Genomic DNA, 26,837 nt, shown 5'->3' on the forward strand with positions numbered 1-26,837 from the left:
TAAAAAAAGAGGCAGAACTTGAAACGTTGCAAGGGCTATGGGGCGGAGGTGGATAACAGCGGGGACCCGATCAGCCCATGTGATTGTCCACCTTTCACATTACCAACATACAGGCATATTGTACATTTTTGACATGGCAGTGAGACTTGACTATAATTTGGTCTTGATTAAATTATTCTAACTGTTCTATAGCAATCAATTTCCGCCCTGACTGAGCAATGGCTCCAATGGGACCAGGTCAATATGATTCATGTTTCATGTTTCATGATCCCGCTGACTCGGAGATATAGGATCCTGCAACTCGCGTGGAAATAGAGCAACTGCGGGACTCTAATGCCACCGAGGAGTTGGAAAAGCGCCTTCAGAATCGTATGTCCTTTCCAATGCCTTTCTCAGTACGTACCTAATCTGTATACATCCAGGTATTGAGTTCGGAACGGCTGGTTTGCGAGGCCGCATGGCCGCGGGGTTCTCCTGCATGAACTCTTTGATTGTCATACAAGCTTCACAGGGACTGGCCAAGTTCATTCGAGACAAGCGCTCTGACATTGCCCCACATGGTGTGGTCATTGGGCACGATGCGCGTCACAATTCTGCGAAATTCGCTGCACTCGCTGCTAACGCTTTCATCGCGCAACGTATCCCTGTTTGGTTCTTCAATGAGGAAGGGCCAACACCGATGGTAGCGTTCGGTGTGAACTTTTTCGGTGCTGCTGCAGGTATTATGGTGACGGCGAGCCACGTAGGTCTACCCTGAAGCTACTTCCAAGGTTTTATAGACGTATTCGCTAATCGGCTCGAAGAACCCACCCCAGGATAATGGTATGTTACTCATTTCTGATATTGTAAAATAAGTGCTAACTGTTTCATAGGCTACAAAGTGTAAGAACCTTGGATGAATATCGTGGAGGCTGCTGACAAGACCTGCCTCATAGTTACTCGAGCAATGGTGCCCAGATCAACCGACCCGAGGACGGGGAAATAGCACAGTCGATTCAACAGAACCTTGAGCCATGGCCGACCGCGTGGGCAGAGTTACAGCCGGGGGAATTCCTGCGTGCGGACTCCTACCAGAAATTGCTGCCTCACTACAGCAGCCAAGTTGCAAAGTTCACAGTACGTTGTGAGTTATGTTACAAGGAGCTCAATCTAACGAGTTTATTCTAGAAATCGACAGTGACCGATTGGCAACCTCCAAGACCATTCGCTTATACACCTCTACACGGCGTGGGAGGGTTGGTTCTTCCAAGTCTGTGCCGCTCACTTGGAATCAACAAATTCTCTTCCGTTGCTACCCAGGAAAAGCCTGATCCTGACTTCCCCACTGTGAAGTTTCCCAACCCGGAAGAGGCTGGAGCTTTGGATCTTGCTATTGAGACTGCCAACCAAGAAGGAAAGACCTTGATCATCGCAAATGACCCCGATGCCGACCGCTTCGCCGTAGCGGAGAAAGTGGAGTAAGCCTTATTTTTCCGACTGCCGTGAATTGACCTCAACTGATATGACTTTCAGTGGCAAATGGCATACTTTGACTGGAAACCACGTCGGTGTACTGCTGGCGTCCCATATTTTGGATTCGTTCGATGCCAGTAAAGATTGGTCCCATATCGCGGTGTTGACTACAACGGTCTCGAGCGGGATGCTCGGGAAGATGGCAGCTGCAAAGGGAATTCACTTTGAAGAGACCCTAACAGGGTTCAAGTGGATGGCTAATGTTGCCCGGGGATTGGAGAAAGCGGGAAAGACAGTTCATTTTGCATACGAGGAGGCACTGGGATACATGTTCCCATCTGTGTGTTATGACAAAGACGGCATTACAGCAGCTACAGTATTCCTTGCAGCGGAGGCAAAATGGAGAGCGCAGGGATTGACTGCATATGCCAAGCTGCAGCAACTATTCAGCGAATTTGGCCATCACGAGACCTTGAATAACTACTTCCGATCGCCAAATCCACAGCTCACCGCAACATTGTTCCAGGGCATTCGAGGCAGTTCAGGTCTCGCAAATATGCAATTTGGTCCCTTCAAGATTTTGCGATGGAGAGATTTGACCGAGGGCTACGACTCCAGTACCCCTGATAACAAGCCAGATCTACCTCAAGATCCAACAAGCCAGATGATTACGCTGTGGTTGGATGGTGGGGTTCGCTTCACATTCCGAGGCTCGGGGACAGAGCCCAAGGTCAAGTGTAAGTTTTTCCAGCCTCTTCCGAGCAAATCGGTTATTAACATGTGGACAAAGTTTATATCGAGAGCTGTGGAGACTCCCGTGAAGACGCCGTCAAAGCAGTCTGCGATGCATTCCTCACTATTCGGGAAGACTGGGTACAGCGCTTTACACCTTCGATGACATACAGCAAGCAGCTTTCTACATCATCTGGTAATATTCTGAACGTTGAATGAAGGCGTACATTGAATCGAGGTAGGACATCTGGGTCTAAAGTAGCTCCACTATAAGCTATTCGAATATCATATATTATACCTGGCAAAGGTATCTTTCTGTCTTGTGGCCATTGTGCTTTTCGTGATACATGTACTTTGGTGCCAATTATTTTCATTCTTCTGGCTATAAGACCAAGCAGGTTGGGAGATATCCGAAAGAGACTTCCACTAAGACATTGTGACGTGATGTTAATAGAGCATCCCTAATATCATCTTGACAAAATTTATTAGCTTACTAGAGACCTATATCACAATAGAGGTAGGAAATATTCTTGTTCAATTGAACACTATAGCTCACTCTGAACTTCTATAACGGTTTAGCTTTATAATCTTTCTCTAGCTTGATAGTATACAAGATCTAGAGCTCAGCTACACGTTCCTTGGAGATGGATTGGAGAGACCTACCTCTCTGCAGCCTCGGAATCTTACTCGGGGTACCTAAGTGCTCTCTTTGAACACCCTGAGCTCCTTTTCCAAATCTTCTTGCCTCCCCCGGAGCTCGCTCAAAAGGGCTGGGGGATATTGGTCGATCATCTTGACCGCCGGGTTCCTATCTTTCTGTTTTTCTTTCTTTCTTTTTGTCACCGCTGCACTTCTCATAGGGATATTTGAAGGCTGCTTTTGCTGTGCCCGTTTCGCAGTGGTCTAATGTCATGGTTCTGATGATAGCGGAGATAAGATTCTACAATTTGTCCATAGCCTCTAATGTTACCTGAGTATCTTGGCCGGGGCTAGTCGGCAGACATAGTTACAGATATGGCTAGGGCCACTGGAAAATTGAAATAGTCTTTGTGCGAGTAAACATCCGGAAAAGGATATACACTGATGGTAGGGGGTATACTAGTGCCGGGGGAAACTTGGCGTAGATAGTATTTCGGCTGGTGTTGTGTTGGCAAAAAAAAAAAAGCTAGTAACAGGCGTTTGATAGCTCCTGAACAAAAAGACTCGTTGAGGATAAGGTGAACTCATTTTAGTTAGAATGAGATAGTTTAGCATGCTGACATCATTTGTTTCTTGATAAGTTGAATTTCTTTTGATAGATATAGTTGTTCAATGGATTGGGGTGAGGTTACTAGTATGATTGAAACTAGAGATTAACACTGCACATATTCTCACCTTCCTGGATAGTCACTTGTTCTACTTATGATCCTATATGGCATCATCTTCTCTTTTCTGTTATCATAATACTCTGATCATCCTCTAATACTTCCTTCGGATTCCATTCGCATTTCTCTCGCATTTGTCTGATTTCACTTTCATCTCTCTGTCATAATGGTACTTGTGGTATATCCCGATATGTTATGTATTGCATTTACGCCTCTATCTACAAGCGGTATTCAGCCGTATATGTGGGCTCTGTCTGTGCTTGATGACGTAGCACTTCAATAAGCTCTATGTTGTTAAACCTATTTGGGACTATATTTATGTATACCTTTATTACTTTACTCGGATCTAGTTCCATCACAATAGTATCTGCACCCGCCCCTTCCAAATATCACTTGGCAGTTGCTTCTGATTCCTTGCTTTATCTTTCTATCTACATTTTGATCTCAGGCTTGATTGGCTCTTGCTGTCATCATGGCAAAACTCTGGGAATTTCCTGCCAAATATCTCTCTTGGCCTCGTGGAAGAGACCAGATCCCTAATTTTGAACCCCTTCATTTCAAATTTCCTCATATACAATTTCGGATACCGAATACCCTAACCGGCCTTGTTGCCGAGTTACTGCTATCAATAGCGGACTTTCTCCCGCCCGAAGATATCTACTGTCTTTCGCTTTGCAACCGTCGACTTTTCGCAATATTTGAGAGCTACAGGAAACGTGACAAACTGGAGAAGAAAGTTCGGTTTTCCTTTCTGAATAGACTCGAACGGGATGGTCCGGAGTATTTCACATGTTACGCCTGCTGTGCTCTCCACAAATATGACAATGGGTCAAAGAGCTTTGGGCTATCAGGGCCGGTCGTTCAACAAATAGGGCTGCACCTTTCCCCTTGTATGCGAACGCGAAACGGACAGTTTATTCCAGAGTTGAAAATGTCTATTTATAACAAATACCTCAAGTCCTACGCTGAAAATGAGTTTTGTTTCCTTCATCTTCAACTTGCCATGAGATGGTACCACTACGGTCCTCAATACGGTATTCACCCATCCGTACTATATTTCACCGGAGTTACTCTCCACATTACATCGGACGCCCTACATTCTTTTGAGACACAGATATGCATCGATTTTGGATCCCCAGTGTTATGCTTACGAATCCAAGACATCATGTCAGTGAGGCACTTAAGAGCCGACCAGCTAGTATCCGACAAGGACAAACAAGTTCCTCCACAAATTTACTAAATTTGCGCGCACATAGGATGCGACGAAATATTAGGCTCAATCGAGCAATTTGTCGATGTTTATTGCGAGAGAAGGACGCTACCACTTTTGCGGATGACATGCGACAAATGCAACACCGAATATCATCTGGAGCTGCGTGAATACGGGAAAGATAATCTCGCTTATATGATCACTAGGTGGGTTAATCTTGGCCCGGGACGAAGCCCGGATGATCCCCAATGGAAGGTCCATTCGTTTGCATCACAAGATGTTCCTTTCATCCTAGGTCTTGAACATATGCTTTCGAGCCCTCGCGTTCTTTTTGAAGCTTCTGCTACTACGTCGCTCGACAGATTATCCACTCAGAACCTGCACTATTTAACTGGTCGAAACTATCGAAGTGTGATGAAGCAACTCCACGACTCTCCGCCCTCCTGGGGCCTATGGAATGAGCCAGTTTGAAGATACACGATGTTACTTGTAGTAGTATCAACTCTTGCATATGTAGAATTCAGTCTCAGATGTGATTCCCCGAGACGAGACGCATGTAGCAAACACTGTAATGCACGCCTGTAACCTGCCGGTCATTCAAGAATATCCAATGATATTATTGATCTTGAATTCCCTCAAATCCCAAAAGCAGATCATACCATCAAACAAAGCTATCAAACCACACCTGTGGCAAAAAGAATTCAAAATTCAGACTTTAAAATTGAAACTGGTCAACTTCCCCTAAAAGCCACAACTGTATTTCTAGTAGTGCAGCGAGATCATTCATCGGCAACGCCACCTTAGCCTTCTCATCATGCCATCCATGCGTGCGTTTAACTAGACTCAAATCGTGGCCATGAGGCCGAGTGGAGTCAAAATCGATAATGACAGGGGTGTCACCTTGGAACATGATGTTACACGGGTTGAGGTCATTGTGGACGATACCCAACCCATGCAGATGTTTCAGGCCCCGTGCAATTCCCTCCAACCAACCGTCGACCTTGTCTCGGTCAACCTGATGCCTCTCGTATGCAAAGTCCATCTTATTGCGTCTGAGAGAGTTCACTCTGTCCATAAGCGTTTCATCATACTTTGTGAAATAGATTCCTCTGATTGAACCATCGTCGACAACGGCGCAGCCGTGGTATTGGGCAATATTAGGGTGCGGATTTGTCTTGAGAAGTTCGCAAGTTTTCACTTCTTCAATCCAGGTTTCTCGGATCAGGTCTGGGTATTGGGGGTGGTAGGGTGAAAGGCTTGGCTTTTTGAGATACCAGGTCGAACAGTCCGAGGACCTTTCTGCCTTGGTGAATGTGTCCGAGAACTCCGGGAAAATGGAAGCCCCTTGGATTTTGTTGGTGCTGAACAAGTCGCCAAACTGGATCTCTTCTTTTGATGTATATCGCTTTCGGGAGTATGCCCTGTAGATTGAGCCGGACATTTCGTAGACTATGATGGACTTTTGGAATGTGAAGTCATCTGCGTGACCTCCAAAGTCTTCGGAATATTCGAGAACGTACATCGTGAAGGAGGCCGCGCATCAAGAAAGACGAAAAAAGCAAAAAAGCAAAAACGCAGGGCGAGCTCAGAGGTAACTGGTAGGGGAGACAAACGGTTGAAGGGATCATACGATGAAGCGGGTGCCCACCTAGTCACGTTTAAAAGTATTTCGCCGGCTGTTTGTACTTCCTTGTCACTCAAGGCTTGTGTGAGGGAAGCTAATGAGATTACAGACCAAAAGGCGTAACCGAATTGGGCGCCCGCCTTCATGACCGAATATATCTCTCGGGCTTGGGAGTGTCCCTCAGTTTCTTTATTCACACATGCACCATCACCATATGTATCAACAGAGCAAAGCGATAAAGGAGATCCTTCCTTCACAATACAATCGAACAGCTAGGAGGCAAATTGAAAAGAGTGACTGTTACTGTTATGACCATCCACCCCTGTGTCACGTCGAGCAAGCCATGCCCTGCTCAAGGAACAGCTCCCACGTCCATCAACCGCCAAGTATCAACGAGACGATTCATTGTTATTTTTGTCCTCTGTATCGAAGTGAGCAGGCCCGCCTCAAAATGTAAGATCGGACTTTTACCTGGGTTGCGTCGGTATTTCACCACTGAACGGATTGCAGGAACTACATCGAATCCGACCCCCATGTCCAACACCACAAAGTCTGCTTTCATAATCGACACGAAAGCCAATCTGCTCATCTCCACTCCCGAGCTCGATCACCCGACTCCAGTGAAGATGAAGACCACCACTACCACACTGGCCTTTATCATACTGAAGCAATCCACTTTAATGAGCGACAACGTGATCCACCTACAGTCAAGCACTCCCATTCAAAAAGCTCAAATAAGTCATTCGATCGTGTCCAACGTCACTTCGAATCATCAGAACAAGGTGCCTGTGTTCGTGCTACCGTGTGTAAGTCACATGAGGACGGGTGCGGTAGTAAAATAAAAGCCGTTAGATTCGAGGAGGACGACAGGATGCCCGAGTATGCCGAGACTCACCATTCCAATTGTCCTATACATCATTCTCCGTCCCCCGTGGAGGACCGGCATCATTCTAATTGCAATTCCCGACAATACCAGTCCCAATCTCGAGAATCAAGAACTTACAGGTGGGTATGGGGCCCTCCGTTACCTGTGATGGCGTCTCGACGTGGAAAGACTTATTGTGCAGAGAACTATTGAGAGTTGTTAGACAATCATCCAATGCATATTAGGCAAATAATGATTTTCTGCGCATTCGATCGATTAAAAGTCGCCAAGAATTTCAATTTCCTCCATCCTCGTACCCTACTCTCATTATTATGTCGCTAGGCATGCTATGGCCGCAACGAACGTAGAACTATTCATTTGATACCTTCGCAGGATGGTGGGGATTTTCGTCGATAATTCTGCTGGTTGAGGCTTCGCGTTTGTTGAAGTGTCTGGTCCAGCATCCTTCTTTCGTTTGATTTGAGAAAGAAGGAACGAAAAGGGAAATTTGGTGAATCAGCTTCGGACCCTATTATGTCCTCCCCTGGATTGGTGGATTTTCAGAGCCGACTTCTAACTTCTCCATCTGTGTAGGCATTCTTGCACCGAACGGGGCTTAGTTGTACGCCTCCAACACTGACATAGGTACGTATGGCTCCATGAACTTCCATGCGGGGATCCCTGCACACAGGGATCAAGGCGGCTAAAGAAGGCAGCCTCAATAGTCCGCAGACCACATATAGGAGTCCTCGAAAGCTTCGGATAAACGCGCAAGCTTTCTACACAACCTTAAATAAAAGGTTATCACACCGAGGCGATCGGATAAAAGAACCACAGACCATAACAGACCATGAAAGGGAGGCATATCGTTATAGGGAGCTTGTAGAGGGCAAAATGCGCAGGACGACCGCAGGCAGCAATGCCGCCGATAGCATGGCATGCGGGGTTTGCCAGCTCACTATTGCATACAAAGCTGAATGCCACCCACACTACTCATAAATATGGTACCTCGCTCTGGAATCATTTACCATTTGACTAGCCATGGAACGCTGCGACTTGTGTGATCGATTTTTTGATGACGGACAGGCACTTCGTCAGCATATTCGAGATTCTCCGGCACATACTTCGACATTTCCATGCGAACCTTGCAATCGGACTTTTGTCAGTCAAAGCGCCCTTGATCCGCATACCCGAGACTTGTCTGTGCATACCACCATATACGACTGTAAGCCTTGTGGCAAGTCTTTTGGTAGCCAAAGTGCCTTGGATCAACATGCTCAAAATTCGCTGGCACATGCTGTATCGTTCAGTTGTGGGCCTTGCAACAAATCCTTTGTCTGTCAAAGTGCCCTTGACCAACATCTGCGGGACTCGCCTGCGCATACCATCACATATGGGTGTGGGCCTTGCAATAGGTCCTTTGGCAGTCAAAGTGCCTTGGAACAACATGTTCAAAATTCACCAGCACACGCGGCATCATTCGGCTGTGAGCTTTGCGATAGGAGTTTTGACAGTCAAATTGCCCTTGATGACCATGTCCAGTACTCGCCTGTACATACCATCACATATGGGTGTGGGCCTTGCAACAGGTCCTTTGGCAGTCAAAGTGCCTTGGATCAACATGTTCAAAATTCACCAGCACATGCGGCATCATTCCACTGTGAACTTTGCAACCGAACATTTGGCAGCAGAGACGCCTTGGAACAACACATCGAATATTCAAAAGCACACATCGCGCCGCCCAGCACACCGTTAGATGAATTCTTCCAATCCTTCGCAGGCTTCAGTTACAATCCAAAACTACCTCCATCGGAATCTTATGCCCAGCTTAAGAGGTTCTGTCGCTGGAGAGAATACGATATAAAGGATAAAGAAGCCTGGGAACAATATCAATCCGCTTTAGAAGCGGAGGTGAAGATGTGGTTTGGAGCAGAGGATGACCTTGGCGCCTGGCATTCTCTTTGTCGCGCTATAGGAATGGAGCCTTTGCCTGCAACCTGTAAACAGGCTGTGAATGTAAGTACTTGTCTCCAGTCCATGATTATGCATATGGATTCAAGGCCCCGGATAAAAGTCTAGAAGACTTTGTCGGTGAACTTGGCTAATATGCTGACCTAGGCTGTCCGAGGTGTGTTCGTCAATATTATTGATTTGATCGCCTGGGCTCGAAGTGGGAGCACGAACAAACGGGTGCGAATGTTTCCAAGCCTAGGAAAGCTACGAGAATACACCAAGAAAACGAAAAAGGTCTTCCAAAATCGTCTTGATGAGGAGGGTGATGATGGAAACGTTGTCCTTAGGCATCTGCTCCGATTCATTTTTCGGACAACGCCGAGTGAGCTCCGTCGTAATGGCCATTGAAAACTTGCAGAAGTGTAAGACTTCGTCAGATAGTCAGTGCACTTTCTCCATAGATAGGAGGCCATCTGGGTGTATGAGAGTTTGAAGCTCCGGAGGCAAAATGATATCTTTCACCTCAAACGAATGCTTAGTGCAAACTTCCTCGTCACATCCGAAATGATTAGAACTGAACCTAGGATGAGCGAATGACCCAATATTTGCAGCCAGGGGTTTATCGATTATGACCTTGAAAATGTCACTATTCGTTCGTCCTTTTATCTCTCCCTTTCTGGCCAGCCATTATTTAATAATTCGTAGTCTAGAGTATCTCATCTCTATTGAAAGTACTCTGGCACGAGTAACACTTCCCTTCTGATAAACTCGGCTGGGTTTATCGTGAATTTCATGTGTTTATTCGAATAAGTTCCGCCATCATCCTCGATCTCGATATTAATCTACAACACCTCTGGATCGGTGTCATTGGTTAGTACTAGGTAACAGATCACTCCACAATATACAATAAACCCCTCTTGCCGAGGAAAATAGTTTCTATCGTGATATTAATCTTATGGAAGAGGAAGTTGCTTTGTTACTTTTCTTCTTGAACTATGGACCCAAGAATCATTTGAATCCACAAGACATCATTATTTTCATAGAGTGATACCGCATCGCAAAAGTTTTCGGCCGCTCTAGAACTTTCCCTTTGTAACACCTACACGGTTAGGGCAATATCAACTGGTTCTATAGGTTGAGTTTCTTCTGGAAATGTGAAAATCTAGATTGGATTGACAAAGAAGTGAAAAGCTGTCCTATAGCCGGCGCTACTGGGCAAACTTGGAAACTCCATCATAATACCCGTGGACCCCGCACCTTAAATACCACGCGCCAACTTCCCTTCCTTGTCATAAGTCTGATTCTACATTTTGGCCGAGTATCGTTTCGCACGGTCCAGTTTTATTTGTTCCTTTCCAATATGGGTGATGCCGAGGATGCCCCCGAACGCAAGGATCATCTCGAACATGAGGATCATCCGGAAGCCACCGCCGAGGAGGAAAAGCCCATCAATTTTGAATGGACTCCTGAACTTGCCAAGATTGGAACTTCTCGTGGGGACATACATTCATCGATTGGTCCCCACAAATTTCACGAGAATGGGTACCGGGACTACACGTACCGGCTTGGTATGACCCTGCCAGACCCTGCTGATACCCGAGAGTGTCTGAGATGGGTTGGACTATCCGATAAAAAAATCATTGAGGTTGAACGGAAGTTTAATGAAATATATCCAGATTTTCAAGCACCTAGCTGTGGATATGACAATAAAGTTTCCACCAAGGGTTTCAGCGATATTACCTTCCCTTTGATTGAAGGAATGGTAGATTTGTTCATGCAAGGAGTCCATGATGATAAGGAGGATGACTATGATTACACTACTCATAGTAAGTATTTGCATCTGACATCTGATATAGTAAGGAATTTTCAACTGATTATATAAACCTAGAGGGCTATATCGAGAAGGGCATACAGCTCGGACTCCGGCCGGAATTTGCGATATTTTGTGGGCTACATGAGACCGATCCCCGAGCTATTGATGAACCCCATCTATTCGAGGAACTATGGTTTGCTATCAAGAGCCCACATAGCGCTATCGATGAGACCATCATCCCATTTTGGATGCAGCTTAAAGAATTTATGGGGACGAAATTGTTATATGAGGGAAAGGCATGGTCGAATTATGGAAGATGGGTAGTCCGTGAAGGCGAAAGCTTAGATCAAGCAAAAGCGAGAGTGGATGACCGAGAGCGTCAGAGGCTGAAAGAGGAAGCGATAAAGGAATATGAAGCGAAGTTGGAACATGAGCAACAAAAGAGGGATAGAGAGGAAAGGGAAGATTTAGCAAGATGGGCAGAGGAAGACAGACTGGAGGCGGAGATACTTAAGCAACAAAGCGGCATAGCTGTGGAGCGGAAGAATGAGGAATAAATGGAGTAAATTAATTTTGACATTGAGATGGACTATGTTAAGACGCAGAGATACTGCACAATATGAAATTGAATTACCATCCCTACCTAATGTAGCGCTCAATACAATATCAGCAGCAATATTTTTGAAGCTGTTTCATGTTCGTTGAAAATTAGCCATATGTGCTTGGAGTAGTGTCAAAATTATTGACATCGACCAAGAACGGACCTTCCGATGATACGTAAGTACATGTATGGGGGATATAAAGGAGTGAAACAACTAGAAGTGATAGAGTACAAGATCTCACATTGGAACTGTGGAACCATGTATCATTCCTGCATGGCTAGCGCTAAATTGAGTTTGGGCTGTTTGAACCTGACATGGGATCCGTGGATAGCTACATATACACGGGTGCCCCTGCTACCAGGTATATGCCCCAACCAGGGCCACAGGTTATCCCTTAGTTACAAATGAATTAGGTAGGAGACTACTAGGACTAATATGCGCAGTACATCTAAGAAATCCACTAGATCGTGGCCTTATCAGTCTTTTGCCGTGCGTAATTTTTAATGTTAAAAAGCACGGATCTTCCCGCAGATGTGCATATCACTAGGCTCGACACTCCTTCCTAATCGAGTATGTAGAGAATAATGGGGACAAACCGCTAGAAAGCTCACTCCGTCCGAGGGGCTGAGGTGTCTCCGGATCCATCGGTAGTGAATTTGCCAAATTAACAGTTCAATAGTACCCTGGGAGTGTTGCCTCTGAGGGAGAAGGGTCTAAGGTTGAAACCCACAAGCACTAGTTCCGGCGACTCGCACCTAGGCAGAATGGTTTAATTATTAATATCCGTAATTTTACTTTATTCTTGCCCGGTTATCGGTTTGCCTTACCGGGCGTTTATTAGATTTTTCACTTTTCGCATGCCTCTCATTGGTCCTTGAGATCTGCCTCTGCTCCCTGATTCCTACATCAGGGGTGGCTCCGATTTTTAATCCAACTACGTATGATTCCAGGCAGGTCATAAAAATACGATGGATGCCACTAATTACAGCATCACGTGTCTCCTTACCCTCCCTAGGCACAAGTGCTAATAATCCTCTACTGTACAAGTCGGTCTCAGCCTAGTATCTCCAACTTTTCTCAAACTCGAAAACAGAAGTTGCGTGTGGGTTTCTTGCTTATGAATTGTTCAGGACCATACCACGTAACTCACTTGCTTGCTCTTTTGTCGCATCTATTCAGCGACTGGCTGATTTCCTGATCTGCTTTCTTGTGTATCATTTTATGAACAATGGTTCTGGTACATAGAAACTCGACATTTACTCATTACTTAAGGAAAGTGATTGCAATTATCACTTGCCTGGGTCTTTTCATTTGGGCTTTTACTCCCCTCGGCTTTTATGAATCAACAGACGAACAAAAGCCACCTCGGTATGCCTTTGCCACCGTCCTAATGACGGAAAATGATTTCGAGTTTCCCGATGTAGAAGCACCATACGTTCAGGCTGCACGGCTACTCACCTTCCAACTACTCCGCAACCCGCGAACGCGAAATAGGATCGACAATATACCATTTCTCATTCTAGTCACACCCGACATACCTCAAAAGCACCGCAATCTCCTAAGCAGAGAAGGAGCTACGATAATTCCAGTGGCGAATCTCAATCATGACTGGGGCTCCTCGCAACGATGGGATACCGATCTCGCCAAGCTGAACCTATGGAAGCTTGAAGAATATGACAAAATCGTATTCCTGAATGTCGACTCGGTCCTATTCCGTCCGATATATGAAATCTTTGATGACCCTGCGGCAACCATGCGTGCAGTCACAAAACCTACTGCCAAAATGCCAAAGAACTATATGATCGCTTCACAACACGATTCTCGGATGAAGTTGAATACGCAACTTGTGTCCGACCGGGAGTTTTACGAGAAAGGCGACATGGATACCGGGTTCTTCATTCTATGTCCCTCAAATGATCTTTACAAGTACTACGTCGGTCTCCGTCTGATACTAGATCAAGATGACTCTGTTCGTCCGAAACAAAATATTCTTGATTATGCTCATCGGGCGGACGGCCCCATGCCTTGGCAAAGCCTTGGGCCTGAATGGAACTTGAAAGATGCAAGCCAGTCTGATTGTGAGGCAGGATTGAAATCAATCAATCATAAATGGTGGCGCCCTATCGCAGACGACTTTGTAGGGGATCGTATCGCGATGGCAATGGACGAGATGACTGCCTACTTAAACCACTGAGCTCAACGTGACAATGAGTTTATAATTTTATGTTAGTTTAAATTAATTTTTTGACGAATCTCAAATGGACCTTCATCATATTGCGCGCTTTGAGTAGACAGGAGAGCTAAAACAAGTCAAAGTCTCGTAGTTACAGGGATTGTAGTTAATATTATCTAAGGCTGTACTTCGTATCTCGCCTGGACTGGGGACCCATGTTAACCAACTGCATTCATGCATATTAACAGCAATCCATTCGAGCGAAATTGCTACATCCGGGGCAAAAATAGGTTAGGGCTGTATCTCTGCCACTGAGTGATAATTTTTGGCAGTCATTTGTGAGCGGATAAGGATGAGGCTGGTTATATAGTAGATACAGTAATACGTAGTTCAAGCGACGCAGGGTATACGAAGTACCCGTATGATGCATAAATATACGGAGTACTACGCAGTAATACCATAACGAGGTCGACGGGCATGGTTCGGGCATGCCCCCCTGTTGATAAGATTTTATAATCAAGAGAAGTAAACTCTCTTCCCTTTTTCTTTCCCTGGGAATTCCATATACCTCGTTTCACCCTCCTCATTTCGTTGTGGTAAAAGTCTATCTCACCTAGTAACCCGGTTGATCCCCTACCCAGTCTCTCCTCGGGATTTCGGTCTTGGTTAGGAGCTTCATACATTGTCTTCTATCGTGACAATCACGACTTTTATTTATTCATTTTCAAACCTTCTGCGATGCCTCACACTGGTGGCTATGCGCTGCGCAGGAATGCCTCTTGCCTGAGCACTGAAACAGATTGTGGTGGAACGACTCCTCCATTTCATGGCTGCTGCCCTGGATATATGTTTTGCCCAGGGCCTCAATACAACGTGATCTGCTGCCCATCTAACGCCGACTGCAGTCGTACAATGGCTGAAAGCTGTGCGGATAGCAAAGCAGATCTCTACTCGTCTAATAGCTCCGACTTAGCGAATGAGGGGTTTTGCTGTGAGAGAGGCAGATTTGCCTTCACGATGAAGGACATAACTAATAAAGGAGTCGGATGTGCAAACCACTTGTCTGATCTACAAGCTAGCATGCGCCAACGGCCGATTCTCTCTTCTGCTTCAGGTACGTATTTACACATTGCCATTGTTCGGTGTGAGCCATTTGCTGATAGTCTGATTGATGAGAGATAGCTATGCCCACGCATAATTCGACATCATCAACTTCTATAGCCGCATCTACAACAACTTCGAGTACTACCACATCTTCAACATACACAAGGACTAGTGAACCACAACCGGCTTCGTCGACCAATCCCGGGGCTATTGCAGGTGGCGCCGTCGGGGGTGCGGCTGGCGCAGCGATCTTGATTGCGCTTGTGTGGTTCGTTGTACGTTGTCGAAACAAACGACGCCAAGGAAACGAAGTACGATCTATGCCTTCTCTCTCTACAAACCAGACCAAACAATACTTACCGCAATCAAAGAGTTGGCATCAAGCAAGCCCATCGGAGCTTGGCGCCCAAAAACAACAACAAATTGCCGAATTATCTGGTGGGCCTGTGACCGACCAATAACGAAACCTGCGGGGAGTATGTATGTATGATTCGAGGAGATTAAAGTGTCAAAGGTGTGGCAAAAGAACTGCTTATACATGTCGATCGTTTTCTCATATATTTACGAAAGTACGGTTAGACGCGGAAAGTATTTGACGACGGTTTCTTTCTACTTTCTATATATTAAGTTACTTCGTCGGATTGATACTGTTCATTTGATTCAATTCATTGTTACCCATAACTACCTATATCCACTGTTCTGAAATCGGGGGTATGGCGTGAATGATAGTCATGAATTAAGACTTAGAGAAAACAGTCCAAATACGTAGATCCTATAGGGGTCATATGGCCTACATAAGTTAAACATGTTAGATGCGAGTGGGACATCCACAGACGTCCCCTTTTTGATACTTCCTATTCGACAATTTTGCTTTACCTACCAAGACTAGTCAGCTATTTATACGGCCTTGTGAACTTTAGTAGTCCTTTTATAGGTATTTTTATGTGTATAAAGTCTACGAAGGCAGTGAGAAGCATGTTCTACATAGAATAGATCTTTATATATTACCACTAGGGATGTCAATCAATTGTGTATATTCGTCATACCTGAGAAGCTAATGAGAGATAGGGTGCTCTACTTTAGGGTGACAGAAAGCTGGTGTACGAGCAATAAATAACCGATATTGAGAACTCAACTAACTACAATGACAAAAACCTGCTGTTTCAACAATCTGTACGGATATCGATGGCTAACCGTATTATGCACTTTTATATGATATGCTTGGTACCAAGTAGCACATCAATTTCTAGGTAAAATACCCTGTTTCCACCATGTACTCGACCTATTATCCGGCCGGCGCTTATTTATTTATAGCCGGCGCCACTAGACCAACTTAGAATTTCGTAATAATACCCCGCACCATAAATACCAGCACCAATTCCTTTTCGTTCTCAGAAATTTAAAGCGATTCTACAATTCGATAGATGACTATTTCACACCACCCCATCGTATTTGTCCGGGTTTCAAGATGAGTGATACTAAGGATCACCCTGAACGCGACACTGAGGAGAACAAACCTATCATTTTCGAATGGACTGCTGAACTTGTGAAGATTGGAACCTCTCGCGGCGACATACATCCGGCAATTGGTCCCCTCGAATTCCACAAGGACTCTGCGGTATGTAAGTACCGGCCCGGTATGACTCTACCAGACCCTACGGATACACAGGAGTGTCTGAGGTGGGTTGGACTATCCGACAAGAAGATAGTTGAGATAGAACAAAAGTTCAATGAACTATATCCAGATTATGAAGGACCTAGGTGTGGATATAGTGAGAAATTCAAGCAGTATGCATATACCTACAATGAGATTACGTTCCCTAAGATTGAGGAAATCCTGAACATGTTCATTCGAGGTATGCATGATGACCACGATGAGTTTGAATACACCCATAGTATGTTTTTCTTTTTAGTCGGTGATAGGCAGTTGTCCGCTAATCTACTCTATGCAGAGGGCTACATTCAGAAGGGTATCCAGCTAGGCCTCCGGCCGGAGTTCGCGATATTCTGTGGACTACATAATACCGATCCCCGAGCCATTGAAGACCCCCGTCTATTCGAGGAAACGTGGTTTAATTTGGGTCCAGCAGATATTATGAGTGATACCCTAATCCTATTTTGGATGAGACTTAAGGAATTCATGGTGACGAAGTTGTTATACGAGGAGAAGGCATGGAGCGATCGTTATGGAAGATGGTTGGTCTACGAGGGGGAAAGTATTGATGAAGCAAAGGCAAGAGTGGATGATCGAGAGATTCAAAGGCTAAAAGGGCAAGCGACAAAGGAAAATGAGGAAACATTGGAACGTGAGGAACAAGAGCGGGAAAGAGAGAACGCCGAAGATATGGCAAGATGGGCAGAAGAAGATAGGCTGGAGGCAGAGATGCTACAGCGACAAAGCGACAAAGCTGCACGGTACAAAGACTAGGAAGGAATACATGCATTGATGGTGACAATTTTAGAGTAATTATCTCCTAAAACCCCCCTTATCCATACTGATTTAATGTTTAATTCGAGCCAATTCAATTATAGTGTTCCAACAAAGATCGACCATTATGCCAACGGGGATTTTTTGAGTGATGTACTTGATGTATCAAGTTGTAATCAATCAATCAATCAATCAATCAATCAAAGTTCAGTTGCAGTCTAACTAGTTGCGTATGACTATGCAGGCGCTTCATCCAACTGAAGCAAGAACTCGAAGCCAAACGCCGAGCTGGAATCACATATAGTGCTTCCAGAGAGTATACAGATGCCGATTCGTAAAAGAATGCGGAATCAGCCCCTTCCTATAACCCGTAAAACCCGCAAATCGCCCTAACCCATACATAAGAAATAACATATAATGACTGCATAGAATGCACCCTCCACCTTCCATCTCTCAATTCTCTCACTTATCTCTCTGTAAACGCCCCCCCCCTACCTCAGTTTCAATTGATGGTGGCGTTGCCTTAGCCAGTTGATTGGTATATTTATCGACTCTAGCTAAGTTTCTCGTTTTATAGCATCATCTATCGTCATTAGCTAATACCTAGGTCTATTGCCGCGAGGCCTGTCGGTTCGTCGTCGTCGTGGTTCTCCTCGATCCTAACGTATTGAAACTGCTAGAGGAGGCCTATTCGGTGTATAAAGTTGACTACGTAGTAGATAGCCTACGGGTTAGATATAATCTTGTTATAGTCTATCTCTATGAATCTAATCCTAATTCTATCTAGCTGCTCCCACAATTTCGTGCGCGGTATAATGTACCGTGGACACTGTATCAAAATGTGCCTTGTGTTTGTAAGCCCTTTCACAGCTACACCGGTCAGTCTCGGCTGCCTTGATCTTGAATAAGAAGTGTCGAAGTCCAATCCGTATTGTACGTATCTGGATCAAGATCGCATACTATGGCTTCGACAGTCCTTCGTATAGCCGGAGGGCTTTTTTGTTCGGCGCCTACACTAAGCGCTTTGTCGGGGCGGAGGTCGTCTCCCGCTCCCATTGTTTCTCCCATCGCTCTCTGATTCGTTGGCGTACCGCCTACGGCGAGGCGGATTATCGGATTATCCGTTCCGGTCCCGGTCGCAACTCCCATCCCCGCAGGAAGGGGCGCTGCGCTCTTCGCTTCCTCGTCGACATATTCATTGCCGTCTACACCAACGTGTGCAGGGATCCACCTGATGGTGACGTTCGTTGGGTGTTGCTGGGTCTGGTTACTCGACCGGATGGCCTGTACGTGATCATAGATTGCAGTCAGCACGTACTATCAAGTTGTAATTTATCACATTTACTATGGTGTTTTGGGATGGCGGCTCCGGGGTAGGTTACGCTATAACTGAATTCGTGTAAGCGAGAAGACATAAAAGAGAAGACAGTGAAGGAAAATGCCATTGGTCTAAAATCTACTTGCTAACCGTCTATAATCTTAAGGCATCTCTGGTGCGAAAGAAATCTCAAGCCACTCCTGTTCCCGCTGTCGAGAAGCCCACATTAGGTCTAACTGACCCATCCGTGCAACGCTTTTTCAGAACCAAACGTTTAGCTTCATGGTATCCTTTCAAATGTATTTTGGATATTGTCTCACATTTTAAAGCGCAACTGCGAATGGTAGGTATCATTCCGCCCAAATTTCCAAAGTTGCCCCGGATAGCCAAGTTGCCACCAATGCCCCACCTGGTATAACTTCCTAATCGGGTAAGTATAGTTCCACCACGCTTAATCGCGAACTCCGAGAAATATACAGGGCTCACGACGGCCAGATTTACTCATAGATTAACCCCAATTGGATGTGTTCAGTCTCCGTTGGATCGAACATGAGACTTATTTCCTGTATTTGAATTAATAATGAGGTGGAGCGCGTTTAAAAAACGAATATTTAGAGGCTTCATCCCCACCTTTTCATTACTTCTCAGTATCACCCAACGGAATCTAAGCGACGAGCAAGTGCTTTCTCCTTCCACAATTTTCCAACTCTTTCCACTATACCATGTGCCACCAGGAAATTGCCGCCAATGGCTGGACCAGCACAGCGGCTAATGCGGGCGCCATATTTGGTGACCAGCCTTTCATCAACAAGCCGGAGTCACTCTCTCTCACTGAAATTAAATTCCCATTTGATGATCCCACGGTCGCGAAGACTTTGAAGTATGCAAGGGAAACCCTGCATCTCGCAACCTTCAACCATTCGATGAGGGTCTTCTTCTACGGTATGCTTAGATGTTGCGCATAGCTCTAGTAATTTAAAACCTGATATCTAACCTCTACTGCTTAGGAATGGCCATCACAAAGCAGCAGTTCCCCGAGAAAGCTGTTACTCTTAACCCGGCCACTTGGGCCTTGACATGCTTGCTGCACGATCTCGGCACGGCTGATGAAAACCTGATGGCAACCCGGATGTCATTTGATATCCATGGGGGAATCAAGGCTCTCTATCTCCTCAAGGACTTCGGCGCCACTACAGATCAGGCCGAGGCTGCTGCTGAGGCAATCATTCGCCACGAGGATATGGGAGTAGATGGAACGATCACATATATTGGTCAACTTATCCAGTTGGCCACGACTTATGACAATACCGGTCTCCATCCACACGTGAAGGATTTTGGCGAAATGATCCACGAAACCACCCGCACTCAAATAAACGAGGCTTATCCACGCATCAGGTGGTGTACATTCTTCGCTAGCGTCATTCGGAAGGAGGAGACGATCAAGCCCTGGTGCCATTCAACCCATCTAGTCAATTTTGACAATGAGATTGAGACCAATACCCTTATGAAGCAGTGGGAGTAGGAATATATCACAGAATGCTCCTTGGTATCTAGGTTTCGAGCCGCAGTGGCTGCGCCCGCTCAACGTCAAGTTGACCAAATAAAGAAAGCTTCTTGAAAGGAAGGGTCGCATGGATGAAACCAATCATTTGCCAAAGTGAGTATTTTTACATGTATATTCATAAGTTAGATGAAATCAATTCATCTATAGTTATTCTCTAGGTCATCATGGATCACGCAGTTCACATAGTAGGTTTAACTTGATCAATGACGGCAGATATCCAAACATGGGCTCTGTGTCCAAACATGGGCTCTGTGTCCGGGACCTTGAGCACTCGCAAATCCTGCTCTTCTTGGGATTTCAGAAGCTACGAGAAATCTTCGCAGTTTACTAAGAGAATTGTTACATGAGGTGTCATCTGGAAGCTGTTACTTTAGCAATGTCAAACTTAAAGGGTTCTGTGCGGTTAATATAGCAAACCTTTTTGAGGAGACGTATATTTCGAGATGTCTATAACATCTCAAATGTTAAGTGGGGCAAACCAAGGATATCAATCATAATGGAGCAAATTCTCATCAAAGCTCAGCTCACTATCCCCCTATATCACCGGCCTCTGGTTGGATTTTTTAATGTGGTGCTTATTAACACGCCCAAAATAGCTAGAGATTCTTCAGGCGGAAATTACAGGAACTTTTGCTATCGTCAGCATACCTCCGGCAAATACGTAGTATACTAGGTCCCTCCTCACATATTTGTAAATATATAGTAGCATATTCTACTTAAAGGAAGTTACGTATCAGGAAATATCTCGCTACGCGAGGTGCGTAGCGGCCAGAAGTCGGATGCGGCTTTTTGAAATATTGAGAGTATGGCAATCTGGTGCGATGCTGCTCATCTAGGTGCAATGGGCATTCTAACCATTGTCATTGGTCAGGCCGGTGAGGGATTGCATGCAAAGGAGGAATGGGTCGATGTTTGTAGCATCAAGGAGACAGAACAAATCTTTGTTCGGTTGATTGCCGATTGGTGCGAATAAGGCTTGATCTTTGTCATTGGGTACAACAAGCAGGGTAAGGTCATCCACCATCTCATCCCTGGCACTTCCTGGCTATCACTCGACCTGCTCGCATACACCAACCTCTTGTGTTCCCGGAACAGCACTATTTCGTCGATCCAGCCAACGTCCCATGCCGAAGCATTTAGGCTCGGCAAAACGAATGCAGTCCACATTCAGCCATCATGGGATCCCGAGTTTCATAGGTGATTCATAACATTTTACGTCTATTCTATTCTAATAGGTCCATTTCCGGTGTGGTGTCTGAGGGCATAAGCGGTATGATCCAGGGTGAGCACAAAGTTCAACAAGTATGTCTATAACTTCATCATTCCATGTAAATGTACCGACCATACCATCGTCCAAAATTTCCCAATAATCCACGTTGCGGTCTAAAGCAACCCTTGTGAACGGATCTCTCCTATATTAACGCTGAAGACCCTAGTTCTATCGGCCACATAGTGCCAGATGGCAAATTAGACGGTCTACTTCTGCCAAACATGCGCCATCTCCGCTCGAATCATTGCCATCAAAACGACCTATCACCATTAACTATCAGCGATGCCTCTCACATCCCACAAGCATTCGACATACCAGGGTGAGGTCTACCCCTTGAGCCACCCGAACCCGAAAGACCGAGATATCGCGATCGCGCACAAACCGCTTCTTGATATTGTTCGAATGGACCGAGATCTCCGCAATCGTCACATTGCCAATGTTAACATAGTTTGTGATCCCCATTGCATCGCGCGGTCGCATCTCGACAGCCGCCCCGGAGCTCAAGATTTTCCCGTCAATAGCCGTGTGTTGCGAGGTGAAGAATTTCTTATGACAAAGCTCGGCGATCTTGTTGCCACTGGCGTCTTCTACAAGCCAACCCATCTTACGCCGTAGGTCAAATACTGGCCGGCCCGAGGCATCCTTCAAAGGTCGTCTCAGTGTCATCGAGCTGTAACCCCCGGGGCCTTCGACGGAAAAGAGCTTCTCGCCATCATCACGCGCGATCGTGATGTCTTGGAGATGGCGGTCGTGAACTCTTACCCATATGATGGATTCCTGCTCGGTCGTATGGCCTTCGATTAGGTAGACTGGTGAAGGTGGAGCTTGAAGATCTGCATCCATTGCGGCCGAATGTAAGTGCCAAGAGGAGAATCAGATAGTTATTGTTGTAACCAGGTGTAGATAATTGAGAAATGACAGGACAAGGGGGGTGGGGGAAAATAGCGCAAAAGATTCAGAGAAACAGGAGGGTAGCGTGTCGATGCACTGATTGTAAGATACCAAGGACTCCCCCTTCTCGAAATGGTGTGTGTGCAGTGATATAGTGGGTCTGTTCAAGGCTGCATATACGCCAAAGGAAGCTCAGTAGTTGAGGTGTGGCAGCGGAATAGCCCGTGAAGGAAGGCGGAAATAGTGTTTGCCAGGTTACTTAATCCGCACGAAACTTGGGGGCCAGGAAGATCATGGAACTAAGAAAAGATTGTGGGGTCCAACTGCCAGTAAATGTCGCATGTTCCGTCCCTGAATGATTCATGAAAAGTTGGCACTGATTGCCGATCCTAGTCTATTTCGCTTGGCATAATAGGTGTGGATCAAGCTTTCCACACAAAGTGGACCAAGTCTTCTATGGGGGCCAGAGGTAAGCATGGGGGCCAATACTATATTGGTTTAGTATTCTATAAGGGATAATAACGTTAGTATGAACATGATATATTTTACACAACCACAACAGGAAGCCTAGGATGATTCAAGTTGAAATACGAATGTCTAACTCGTTGCTGACAAAAGACTTCCTTTTATAGGCCAAAGACAACATATCTATAGAACGAGATTTTGAGGAGTCACGAAATATTCCTTTTATAGTACTGAAGATATCTATACCCAAGCCCACAGTGATGGTTTCACGGCTCGTTGCACTCTGCCCTGTGTTTGTTCATTGGCAGGTTATTTTCACTCCACGCTAAGGAGATATACCGCCACAGCATACTAGGGGTATTGCTAAAACTAACTAAAAAAGGATTACGAGTTTCATCATTTTATCAAAAGGCTCTCGTATGATATAATCTTACTCAGTAACTTAGGGATAGCTATAATTAATGCCTCAGTTTGGCCCACAGAAAGTATGGGGGCCAGTATCATTTGTGCCATACGAATGATATCGTTCGTACTAAGAGAATTGGAAGCCTCGTACTATCATTATAGTATGGGCGTAAGGGTCAGTTCAATATGGATCAATGATTCCTATTCATAAAGTCGTGTCTAGATACAAAAGGAGGTCGTGGATAAGCTCAGCATTCATGGTGAACGGCGAGTGCCATGGAGACATATATAGCTTCTATATGACCCAATGCACTATCATGCGCACAATATGTTACAAGCAATGAGGTAAAAGCAAAATCAGGAGTGCCGGGTGGAGTTGAAATTAGAGCACGGAACTCACTACAGAGGCAAAGGAATTGGATAGCAGTACATGGCCATGAATGCACAGCCCCTCGGGAGTCTCATTTCCGATTCTTTCCATGAAGGAGAAGTACAATGAAGTCCACAGACTAGAGACGTCATGGGCCGGAGACGATGGTATAAAGCTGACTACCTTCCCAGCTGACCATTGATTCAAAACACTATCTTTCATCCCCGCTCAAAACTCCTCAATTACTTCCAAAAACTTTCTTATTGCCTCCAATATGGTTTCTTTCAAGACTCTCCTCGGTGCTGCCGCCATTGCTGCCTCCGTCCAAAGTGGCTCGGCTATCTTAGTCACAATCTCCCTTGACGTTGCTCTTGGAACCATCGGCGGTGTTATCGGCGCCGCTGGTGGTGTCACAGGAGGTGTCTCCGCTGCTGTCGCGAACTCCAAGCGAGAGGTGACCCAGATCGAGGCAGCACCTATCAGCCGTGTTAAGAGACAATCCTACGGCACCAAGTATGACTGGGAGCAATGCCACCAGCAACTCACTACCTCGACAATCGACTTCAACGGCGAGGCACCTGGCAGTAAGTATCCTCTCCATTGCAATGCTAGACAGCCCCATTTTTAGCTAACACGTATATTCAGCCGTGGTTGTTAGCGGTATGCCCCCAGCTTGCATGAACCTTGCCACCGTCATTACTGGCAAGTTCGATCAGGGCAACCCGGTTCCGCTCAGCAACAATGCGGTCCGCTTCACTGGTTTGACCGACGACGATGTTCACCAGATGGAAGACGCTTTGAACACCCACGCTTAGATGAAACGGGGTAATGTCTCCCAGTTAGTGATTACTGTGGACAAGTTGTACACGGGATGCGGATATGTTTGGCTTGTTCGACTTTTGGATACACCAATATTGTCTAGATTAGAACTGATACCGGCAAGTGGGATCATTTCTTCACCGTCATTTTTATATTATTGGGTCCAATAAAACCATCTTTGCACAGTAGGCTTAAAATCTTTAAGTAGGGCTATGGCTTCCCAGTTTATCACGATTCCATAGCACTTTCAATATAAAGATGATTAAGGCACACGGAATATGTTCTACATGAAACATAAGCCGCTCTATTAGCCGGTAATTGTGGTGTGGGAATAATATATAGAGAGCAGGCTAAAATAGCAGCAACAATGATTTTATAGAGATATGATATTTTCTAGCAAAGTATGCTTACGACGCGTGGAACCAGCTTCATTTGGAATATCTCTAAATTCCTAGTACTTGCCATATAATGTGAATAATATTATAAAGTCTCGGGCTAGTAGTATACACTGTATGAGTCCCTTGTGCCTGAAACATTTGGTACGTCCCATGTCAGCCTACAGTAGTGGCAAATGGAGGGTCCATAGTGGGAACATCTAAAATGGCTCGAAGCGTATATATTGTATTTGCATGAGGATATTTGTTTGAACTCTCAGTTGTCACACGTTCCTATAGTAGTAGACTAGATCTTTCTTTCCTCCTATCTCTATCTGTACAACATACAACCAACTACAATACTGCATTGTGCCTTTCATGATCTCATCTGCCTAGTAGACGCTAACAATATGCAAATAGTGTGGAGCTGTATCTGCGCGTATATGCTATGTGTTTTGGGGGCCGTTGTACACAATTCCCACTTGGGGCCTGGGTCCTGCTCCACAGTTCCACCTCGGCACCTGGGCGCAAGTCTTTCCCGCCCCCGGGCCCCATGTTCAAATTAACACCCTGGAAATTTTCGACAGAGATAGGGGGAGAGGGCGCACCAGAGAAGGGTGCGCGAATTATATCAGGTGCGCCGCACCCGGATTTGCACCGTTTTGCCGCAAAGAACCGATTTAGGAAGAGAAGGTACCGAGCATGAAAAGAATGATGGCGTTGGAACAAATAATCCAAGCGTTGCCACCAGTGCTCTACCTTGCGCTTTCTGGACTTGCATTCGCAATCTCTTTGCACACACCAAAACAGGGACAACGCCTGGCACTACTGCCGTTGATTCTAATACCCGCCTTCCTCTCCTTGTCTGCGGTACTTCATGTGCCATTTGCCCCTGGCGTCTCACTGGTCTGGGGTCAAGCATTAACAGGATATGTCCTGCACACCATATCGATCTTACACCTCGAAGAGATCCCACCACCTTGCCCATCCAGTTCAGATCTAACGACGCTTGGATTCAGCACCTGCTTTGACTTCGGTTACTTTCGCCGAATTTGGCTGAATCCACGTTTGATACGTACGCATCCAACCGACCGGACTTCCCAGGAGCGGTCAGGGAAACAGTCTCGCGGGGTATTCCTTATCTTACAACTCTCCAAGCTTGTCATATACTACATCATCCAAGCACGCATCTCCCCTGCGCTATTTGACGAAATTGTCATTGACATCCTGCCGGATGATGTTGCTCCGTATCAACAATCTCTCTGGCGACCCTTGGGGGGCTTCACGGCGCGAGAGTGCTTGAATGTGACGTTCGTCACCTTCTCGTCTTTCTGGACGACGTTTGTGTATCTCGACGGGACAAATGCCTTGATGGCCACGCTGTTTGTTACGATCGGCGTGGATGATCCAGAGGACTGGCCGCCCCTTTTTGGAGATCTCTCACAGGCAGTCGGGCTGCGAAATTTCTGGTCAAGATTCTGGCACACGCTTCCCATGAAGCCTTACAGAAGCATTGGAGAATACATCAGCCTTCGGGTAGTTAGGTGCTCATCTCGGTCGTTCGCCCACAAGGCAATCATTGCCTTGGTTGCATTTGGGCTTTCGGGCGCCGCTCACGCATTAATTGACTGGAAGCGCGACAGCCCTGATTGGCATTTGAATATTTATTGGTTTCTACTCAATTTTCTCGGTTGTATGGGCGAGTCCACTTTTGTCAAGACGCTTAGCCAGTTAACATGGAGAGCTAGTCGGGAGCACGATCTTCGGGCCCTCAAAGAAAGCTGGCTAGGCAAGTTTATTGGGTATGTCTGGGTTTGCGTCTTCTTCTGTTGGACGGTGCCAATGTTGCGTTTTCCCGAAATCCATCGGCAGTCTTTGGCATTCCAAAGTATGAGGCAACTCCTATCGAACATGCAAGTTGTTCAACGGTAGAGGCGACCGGTAACCATATCGTACCACATGTATCCATACGATACTTATAGCATAAAAGCAGCAATTCTCCAATGAACTATCTTCAATTACCTTTTAGCTTTATATGAAG

The 26,837-nt window shown here is 45.7% G+C and overlaps 12 protein-coding genes across 12 annotated transcripts; 10 read left to right on the top strand and 2 right to left on the bottom strand.

The window, feature by feature from the left end:
- Positions 1–192: 192 nt before the first annotated feature.
- N7537_009512 (phosphoribomutase PRM15) lies at positions 193–2,403 on the top strand (the record flags this gene model as incomplete). Its single annotated transcript, XM_056900566.1, has 9 exons — positions 193–237; positions 291–369; positions 423–742; positions 804–822; positions 873–882; positions 936–1,116; positions 1,168–1,457; positions 1,513–2,189; positions 2,243–2,403. Coding segments are annotated over 9 exons (1,782 nt in total), but the record flags the coding sequence as incomplete, so codon positions are not given.
- Positions 2,404–5,473: 3,070 nt separating this feature from the next.
- On the bottom strand, positions 5,474–6,280 carry N7537_009513 (uncharacterized protein; the record flags this gene model as incomplete). The annotated part of the gene is made up of 1 exon (XM_056900567.1): positions 5,474–6,280. One exon carries the CDS (start codon positions 6,278–6,280, stop codon positions 5,474–5,476), a length of 807 nt encoding a protein of 268 aa, XP_056749235.1.
- Positions 6,281–6,915: 635 nt separating this feature from the next.
- Positions 6,916–7,224, top strand: N7537_009514 (uncharacterized protein; the record flags this gene model as incomplete). Its single annotated transcript, XM_056900568.1, has 1 exon — positions 6,916–7,224. The coding sequence occupies one exon, from the start codon at positions 6,916–6,918 to the stop codon at positions 7,222–7,224; it is 309 nt and encodes a 102-aa protein (XP_056749236.1).
- A 1,416-nt stretch (positions 7,225–8,640) lies between these two features.
- Positions 8,641–9,608, top strand: N7537_009515 (C2H2-type zinc finger protein; the record flags this gene model as incomplete). Its single annotated transcript, XM_056900569.1, has 3 exons — positions 8,641–8,733; positions 8,790–9,263; positions 9,366–9,608. The coding sequence occupies 3 exons, from the start codon at positions 8,641–8,643 to the stop codon at positions 9,606–9,608; spliced, it is 810 nt and encodes a 269-aa protein (XP_056749237.1).
- A 952-nt stretch (positions 9,609–10,560) lies between these two features.
- N7537_009516 (uncharacterized protein) lies at positions 10,561–11,570 on the top strand (the record flags this gene model as incomplete). The annotated part of the gene is made up of 2 exons (XM_056900570.1): positions 10,561–11,026; positions 11,089–11,570. 2 exons carry the CDS (start codon positions 10,561–10,563, stop codon positions 11,568–11,570), a joined length of 948 nt encoding a protein of 315 aa, XP_056749238.1.
- Positions 11,571–13,005: 1,435 nt separating this feature from the next.
- Positions 13,006–13,809, top strand: N7537_009517 (uncharacterized protein; the record flags this gene model as incomplete). The annotated part of the gene is made up of 1 exon (XM_056900571.1): positions 13,006–13,809. One exon carries the CDS (start codon positions 13,006–13,008, stop codon positions 13,807–13,809), a length of 804 nt encoding a protein of 267 aa, XP_056749239.1.
- A 717-nt stretch (positions 13,810–14,526) lies between these two features.
- N7537_009518 (uncharacterized protein) lies at positions 14,527–15,353 on the top strand (the record flags this gene model as incomplete). Its single annotated transcript, XM_056900572.1, has 2 exons — positions 14,527–14,902; positions 15,010–15,353. The coding sequence occupies 2 exons, from the start codon at positions 14,527–14,529 to the stop codon at positions 15,351–15,353; spliced, it is 720 nt and encodes a 239-aa protein (XP_056749240.1).
- Positions 15,354–16,360: 1,007 nt separating this feature from the next.
- On the top strand, positions 16,361–17,320 carry N7537_009519 (uncharacterized protein; the record flags this gene model as incomplete). The annotated part of the gene is made up of 2 exons (XM_056900573.1): positions 16,361–16,787; positions 16,845–17,320. 2 exons carry the CDS (start codon positions 16,361–16,363, stop codon positions 17,318–17,320), a joined length of 903 nt encoding a protein of 300 aa, XP_056749241.1.
- Positions 17,321–19,360: 2,040 nt separating this feature from the next.
- Positions 19,361–20,160, top strand: N7537_009520 (uncharacterized protein; the record flags this gene model as incomplete). Its single annotated transcript, XM_056900574.1, has 2 exons — positions 19,361–19,580; positions 19,646–20,160. 2 exons carry the CDS (start codon positions 19,361–19,363, stop codon positions 20,158–20,160), a joined length of 735 nt encoding a protein of 244 aa, XP_056749242.1.
- A 1,518-nt stretch (positions 20,161–21,678) lies between these two features.
- Positions 21,679–22,315, bottom strand: N7537_009521 (uncharacterized protein; the record flags this gene model as incomplete). The annotated part of the gene is made up of 2 exons (XM_056900575.1): positions 21,679–21,732; positions 21,788–22,315. 2 exons carry the CDS (start codon positions 22,313–22,315, stop codon positions 21,679–21,681), a joined length of 582 nt encoding a protein of 193 aa, XP_056749243.1.
- Positions 22,316–23,877: 1,562 nt separating this feature from the next.
- Positions 23,878–24,418, top strand: N7537_009522 (uncharacterized protein; the record flags this gene model as incomplete). Its single annotated transcript, XM_056900576.1, has 2 exons — positions 23,878–24,187; positions 24,249–24,418. The coding sequence occupies 2 exons, from the start codon at positions 23,878–23,880 to the stop codon at positions 24,416–24,418; spliced, it is 480 nt and encodes a 159-aa protein (XP_056749244.1).
- A 1,089-nt stretch (positions 24,419–25,507) lies between these two features.
- N7537_009523 (wax synthase family protein) lies at positions 25,508–26,728 on the top strand (the record flags this gene model as incomplete). Its single annotated transcript, XM_056900577.1, has 1 exon — positions 25,508–26,728. The coding sequence occupies one exon, from the start codon at positions 25,508–25,510 to the stop codon at positions 26,726–26,728; it is 1,221 nt and encodes a 406-aa protein (XP_056749245.1).
- Between the last annotated feature and the right edge of the window lie 109 nt (positions 26,729–26,837).

Source organism: Penicillium hordei (assembly GCF_028827395.1).
Source record: "Penicillium hordei strain IBT 12815 chromosome Unknown utg000005l_segment0_segment0, whole genome shotgun sequence".
NCBI classification, from domain to species: Eukaryota; Fungi; Ascomycota; class Eurotiomycetes; order Eurotiales; family Aspergillaceae; genus Penicillium; species Penicillium hordei.